General features: G+C 36.2%; 1 protein-coding gene across 2 annotated transcripts; it reads right to left on the reverse strand.

The window, feature by feature from the left end:
* Nucleotides 1–95: 95 nt before the first annotated feature.
* Nucleotides 96–6,455, reverse strand: LOC120334836 (uncharacterized). 2 transcript variants are annotated; one of them, XM_078120248.1, is made up of 8 exons: nt 6,288–6,455; nt 4,033–4,091; nt 3,678–3,717; nt 3,236–3,433; nt 3,176–3,202; nt 2,833–2,958; nt 1,409–1,629; nt 96–1,013 (listed from the first exon to the last, which is right to left on the reverse strand). In XM_078120248.1, exons 1-8 carry the CDS (start codon nt 6,355–6,357, stop codon nt 819–821), a joined length of 936 nt encoding a protein of 311 aa, XP_077976374.1. In that variant the 5' UTR covers nt 6,358–6,455; the 3' UTR covers nt 96–818. The 2 variants fall into 2 exon arrangements, with proteins under 2 accessions (XP_077976374.1, XP_077976373.1); XM_078120247.1 differs by having other exon boundaries at nt 3,176–3,433; nt 6,288–6,454.
* Nucleotides 6,456–7,264: the final 809 nt, after the last annotated feature.

Raw genomic sequence — 7,264 nt, forward strand, 5'->3', positions numbered from 1 at the left:
ACTGACTCACTGTTTCAGAACAAGAACGAAGAAACCCAAAAATGATCGAATTAATGTTTATTATCATGTTTGGTTATATACAGAAATCACATGGAGACAGCTATGAATTTATTTACTGAGCAAATACGTTTCAATAGACAAGGCGACCAGTTCAAGGCATGGGTTATACGGTTAATAATAAAATAATAGTATAGAAACAATATATAAGTAAGCAGTGGCAGGATTCAAGAGGCTCTTGCAAACCGTTCCTTTTTTTTTATGATTTAGTTCAGTATGTTTCTCTAAAATGAGAGAACCCGTTGTTAGCGAGTTCGGTGCAATAGAGAACCTGTTCTTAGTTTTTTGAATTCTGCCACTGAAAGTGAGTAATAATAAGTAAAAAGCAAGTTTCATTTATAATAGGACGAACATACTTGTATGGCCTTTGTCTAATTCTAATCACAGGCCGACTTCAGTGTGGAATAAAAATGCATAAGTAAAAATATCAGTAATTTAACTTTTATAAACACGTAATTTAGTCTCCTCTCATAAATAAAATCACGTTTTAAAGGTTTTAATGCTTGGAAAACAGTCTTTGTAAAAATATGCGATTTAGTGAAATTGAAGAGTAATTTAAGATCGGATCGTTCATGGGCAGCTTATAAATTTTGCATAATCAGACATGGACCTATCATAATTAGAACATTTAGAACAACGGCCATAGAAAAGCGAACAAATATTTTAATGAAAATCTATATAGATAACAACAGTCATTTAACTGTTTTTGTCTTTTTCATCATTGAATCGTCAACAAAGTTCTGTCAGGTTTTGATCTGGTTTTATATTTCACAGATGACACCGTGGTATGAGTAGGGTGGTGGAACATTGAACATTCCCTGATATGCATCCCCTGGATCTTTATCGACATAAACAACAACATTTGTCCGCGATGCTTCGGATGTCGGATAAGTAGGAAACCACACTTCTGTTGCTATAGTGATTGGTCTTCCATTGGACAGCAAAAGCTGATTGTTCTGTCACAATTGAATAAACAGTTTTTAATATCTATTGCATGCAATGTTAATGCGGCTGACATATTACATGAAGAATGAAAATATTTGCGTGTAGGAATAGTCTCCATAGTAAAGGTTGTCAGCATAGCTAGACGTATGGTGAGTAATGTTAGCAACATGCGTCATTCTTGTGTTTGGAACTGCATGAAAATGGGTGAAAACCAGCAATCAATGAATTTCTATATATATATATTTTTTTTAATTATCCAATCTTCTAATAAATCATAAGGCAATGTTTGACTGCCCATTATTCGGTAATTTTATTAAAAAGCGCTTTTGGTCAATCCTCGACCCGGTTAACTTTATAATCTTTATAAAAAGTCAAACTCTGCTGAGATTGTGATCCATCAACTGACCTTATACTCCATTCCAGTCCAGATGTCAATATTTGTCCTACCAGCAGGCATCAGTGAACGTAGATAAGGGAGCAGCAGCAGGTAATGCTTGAGGTCGTAAATATTCGCGGCTTTTCCGTTCATTGATTTGCAGATTGCTTTGGCATCGTTGAATGTAACGTTGTTCATAGCATACATAACTGCTCGGTAGCATTTTTTCTTATATGTGACGCCACACTTATCTGAAACATTATTGTGGTCATTGAATAACTTCATGTTAAATTATGACAGGAAATGACATAGAATTTAGGATTAAAATTTCAACCTGACCACTAAGCAAAAAAGCACGTGCTCACTGCGCCATGGGAAAGCAAATCTTCAATGGGACCGCAGTGTATAAAGAAAAATAATTCGGGTCAGGCGACCCAAACCGCGATACTCGTCCTATATGAATAGGCACCAAGGTCTTAGGTGGTTATGGCCTCGCTGATTGGGTGCGGCTTCCGCTATCATCGATCAATATTCGGGCTTTAGGGCGGAAAGGGCTCATAAATAAACCTAGGCTTACCATACGTCCCGTTTAAGGCGGGACATTCCTACTTTTTAACGTCTTGTCCCGGCCGTTCAGCCAAAGGTCCTGCTTTGGCTTTCAGCCAGCATAATGAGTGGAATATTACCAATTAGCCTGTTTTTGTTACTGTTGTTTTTTTATTTCGATTAGTTCTTATATTATCCCTATATTCATAAGTAGCTTCAAATTTTTGCTCCCGTGGTCGGGAAGGTTCGAGATAATCGAATTATCTAAACAAAATTTTTAATTTTTACAAACTTGCCAATATTCAAGCCTCAAAAGGTCGCGAAATGTCACCGCAATCTATCTACGATGAATATAGTAAAAATAAATTTATAACAAGATTTTGAAATTTTGATTTTCGTTTTACGACTCATGTAAACACGCTGTTATGACATCCGGTAGAAATCACCAAGCAAATGACTGGCTTTGCGGTGGCAGAGGTACTTGTGGTACGATACCAGACCCGAGTTCTCCAGATGCACCGCGAAACGATAGCACCAATGAGCATCAAGAGAGACAACGCTCAGACTATGGACGCCATCCTGAGGTAATTTTGCTCTGCCCTATATTAAGGCGTCTTGCGTGGATCAAGAAGTTAGTTTTTCAATAATAATCTATGGTGAACACGTTGATGTCTTATATTCAAGCAAATTTATTTAGTGTGTTTGTGATTCATTTTCACATTCAACTCCAAACACGGCGTTTGACAAGGCAAATACTAATACATAAAGATCCCCTTGTCGCAATTTTTCCTGTTTTAGACCTCAGGTGCTGGGGAATTCCAAATTAATATATTTGACGCGAACTAAAAAGCGTTTAGGGGGGAAAATATTTTCCGAGTGAAAAACGAATGAGGGAAAGCCACACCAACCTGCACTCTGTTCAACTTTTGTAGTTTGTGGGCGAAAAGTAGAGAAAAAGGCTTCCTTAGTTGACCAAGGTGATGTGCCAATGGCGGTTGAAGCGCTGGTAGAAGAAGTTGTCTTGTCTTTGTATTCTGTGTGAAAAAATGAGTTTATATTACGAGTTTACAGCAAGATTTATAGTTCTGGGTACTTTAAGGTACTAAATGACAATGTGAATATATTTCAATTTTTCTCTATTTCAGTTTCTTCGCACAATCGCCGTATTGCCAATTACTATGACTGAAATGGACTATTTTAGTATCTATTCTAGTGCATGTGATACCAAATAACATCATTAAAACTTTATACCATGGGGAGTGGTCGTTTCTTTGACACCTAAAACAGAATTCGTGGTCGTTTCTTTAAGACCTAAAACAGAATTCGTGGTCGCTTCTTTAAGACCTACAACAGAGGGCGTGGTCGTTTCTTTGACACTTGCAACAGAGGGCGTAGTTGTTTCTTTGACACTTGCAACAGAGGACAGCACTGAGTTTGTCTCTGATTTTTCCATTGTCTTTTTTAACTGATGGAGCTCACTTTTCATCCCGTGTAATTGTTCCGTTAAGGCTGCAAAACGAAATCAGAATTTAATTTGAGCCATCAGTTTTACAATCCGAATTTGGTGAATTTTTTGTTAGAAGATATGTACCGCTCTCTCCCGTTAAAAATAAGAATATGAGCTTGGTATTGCTAAACTCCACGTTAGATGTGATTGTTAAAAATGACGCATTAAAGATATGAAATGATTTGAATTTTACCAATAAAACGATTGTTTAACAAACGTATTTCGAACTATATTGTAGACGCTAACCTTCCAAAGCCTTCTCTTCGTCTTTTTTGCACTGTCCATTCTGAAATAGAACAAGAGAAATGTTTGAATATATGGATATGTAGGTTGCACATCCGTGTAGTATTGCCCTAGCTAAGCAAGTCTTTCCATATGCCGTAAAAAAGTGTTCCCATGGATTAAAGTGAAAACGTAGAATCTGGGATAAAGTATCGGGTCCCATCGAACTCAGTGTTAGTTTCAAACCTCCATTACTTACAGAAAAAATCGCTAGAACGTTCTATTTTCTTATATTTGTTCCCGATTTCAAACAAAACAGTTTTATTTTCACAAATAATACCAGCAATATAAAACTACCACTAAGCACTACCACTCTCACCTTAACGTCTCTCCAAGTAGGTTGCCCGTCGCAAACCATAGGCATCCAGCATTTCTCACCTGTTATTAGGAGAAAATTGAAATTAGAAATCGATCGAAATGTTCATTTATAATATGTTTATTTTAAAATAGTTTTATAACAGATAAACAAAAATATGTAAATAAACTTTTTTCATAACGAGACAAGTTCAGTACCTATCCACTTATGGCGCGCATTCGCTCATTCCATACTAAATTTTATACTTTTACACTCGTCATGCGAACGCACTATTTTTTTTCTCCTCTCCGATGATGATTAGTCGAATCAAATTTGAATTATTACGCCCGCCGTTGGGGAACCTAACAATGTTTAGCGGGCATGCGCTAATTTCTGATCAATACCCGCGATTCAATTTCCGTTTTTTGAGAATCGTTTCATTTTTTTGACGAACAATAAACTCTTGAAAGTTGAATTCCCCATAGTTTGCTGCTTTTGTTTATACACCTTTCTATCAATCAATCAAATCGGCAAATCATAACAAAATGAAAACAAGAAAGATCACAAAAATATTTTACGGGATGGCGGGATAACCGCGAAATGACCATTCGGTCTACTTGTCAGCGGCAACCTTAAAATAGCTCAAAACTTATGGCTACAAAATTTGCACAGCGGGAAACGTTTTTATGCACGAACATCGCCCCAAGATGACGCTTCACCAATTGGCCACTACACCCGCTTATCTATGAGAGATTTTTCCATTCTGGACATTTGAGTGTATATGACAATATTTAAAATTTTAGGTTTAATAACCAAATCAAATGAGGTGATGCTCGCATCGGAGATTTCAAAACCAAAAGCGTTGTATCGTTTTACATCGTTATGAGGGAAGAGCCATTTACTAAGATCTACCGCCATTGCGGGATTAAGACGATAAGAGGCCCTAGGCTGTGCCATTTGTGAGATTTCTCCTGAACAATGACGTCATAAAGAATATATTATGACATCAAAAATTAATTGACTATTATCTACTGGCAAAATACGACGGTAATCCCCCGAGTAGATTAAATAGTGGATTAAGAAACTATGGCCGTAATAAAAGGTCATGGAATCAGAGTATAGTTTTACAAATTATACAATTTCAATATTCCACTGTTTTCAATTTTTGAAACGGTAAATACTTGGGAGGAGAACTATTTGATTATCAGCTTTATAAAATTTTAAACCGGTTTTATTCTAGAACTATCTTTTACGATTTAAAAACGACTTAAAAATGGCTGAAAACAGTTTAAAATTAAATGCCGGGGCCCCTAAGATTGAGGCACCTAGGCTTCAGCTTACTTTGCCTGGTAAATCAAACCTTGTTTACGGTACAGAAACTCATCCAATACTTGGCAAAATAAACGAGGTATTCAGAGAATAAGATATCGGATATAAAAAAAAATCATATTTAAATGTCGGTTCAACCTTTATCGAGAGACCGAGGTTCGCCATACTATTACACCGTCATACCGGCATCCCCTACGCCGGAATAAATAAATATTCCTTCTGATACAAATATACCGGGCGCAACGCGAAAAAAACAGCTTCAAAATTCGCCAAAAGAATTGTTTCGATTCACAATTAAGTTGTGTCGTCTTTAGTAGCTAAAACGTTTATTTACGAATATAATTATGAGATATATGGTAAAATTTGTTAACTTGGACAAATAATGTTTTTTTTCATCTTCTTTTGTACAATTTTTTTTTGACGTGGTTCAGAAAAAATATTGAAATTTATAAAATAACGTCATCAATACACTAAGGACAAAAATTATTAGATTTCTGAATTCTATACTTATAAAAGGTTCTTGCTGTTTAAAATATCAACGACCTGATTTTTTTAGGAGCTTTATATAATTTTTGAATAACCAATTTATTGTCACTAATTTTAATATTTGAATATCGCTGGTGAGGTTTTAAAATATTTTAGTTTTTTTTTTCTGTAAAATAAGCAAATATTACTAGCTGATTGAAAAAACAGCGCTAACAGTATAGAATTTTGACCCAAAAATTTATTCAATGTTCAGCTACCATAAGAATAGCTCAAATATCCTGCCTGATTTACTGGGGAAAACTTCTACTTGATGTCAGAATTACCTCACCAACTGAGGATCAAATAATCAAAGAAATTTAATTATAGTATGCTCCATCCCTCCATCCTACCCCCAGCCCTTCTTCAAAAAATAAAAATAACAGGCAAACAAGCAAACCGAACAAAGCATGCACGATTATACTGACCTTTAATGAATAAACAAGCTTCCATCAACAGTATTAGTCCGATGAAACTGTGTCGAATCGGAATCTTCATTTCGAATCCAAGAATTTCGTCAATTTCGCTTCGATGAAAATAAATTTTCGAACAGCAAAGTTTAGAATGAAGCTTCAGTCTATTCACATCGGAATATATCCTATGCAAGCTGACTCACTACTCTGAAGCGGGAAGAGAAATTGTTCTCTCTCTTTCAAATTTTAGGATACGTGTTGCGTCACAAAAGAGAGTTTGGGCTGCTCTTTCTATCTTTATGAAACGACGTCGTCGATACCACACCCGTGAGTAATATTCGGTGAATTTCAGATACATTTTCTGATGGATTTTGCTCTCCCAGTTTCGGTAGATAAAGATATACTAAATGAAAATTAAGAATAAGGAATGATTTGAATTTCCAGCGCAATCTTCATTCCTAGCCCTCACTCTTACTGGATAATTATTATTTGTTGGGCGGTGGCGGATGAGTTTTTTTTCTGTCAAGGGCTTTGTACAAAATATCCCGATTCATTAGAAAGAGTCGGATTAACAAAACTGAAATATCCTTTCCAAGATAGTGGCGTCTGCTAGCCTTGCTTTAAGTAACTGTCGGTGTCAAAATTCTGATGCTTCTGGTCTTGAAATTTTCACCCCTTACAGCTGGGATAACAGTTTATAGCGGCCCACCAGTCGAATATAGTATTTCGGACGTCGAATATAGAATTTTGGACGTCAAATATAAGTTTTCGGATGTAGAAGATAGGTGTTGTACGTCGAATATAGGTTTATGGACGTCGAACACAATAGTACCTGAAGTAGTGCACCTGATGTGCACCAAGATGGCGCACAACCTTAACATAGTGTGTGTACCAAGTTAGGGTTATCAGGTTGTGCGCCATCTTGGTGCACATACTACAGGAGCGCCCACAAATGTATGGATTAGTTAACACTACTCTCAAAATCAGTATCA

This window comes from Styela clava, chromosome 14, assembly GCF_964204865.1.
Source record: "Styela clava chromosome 14, kaStyClav1.hap1.2, whole genome shotgun sequence".
In the NCBI taxonomy this organism is placed as follows: Eukaryota; Metazoa; Chordata; class Ascidiacea; order Stolidobranchia; family Styelidae; genus Styela; species Styela clava.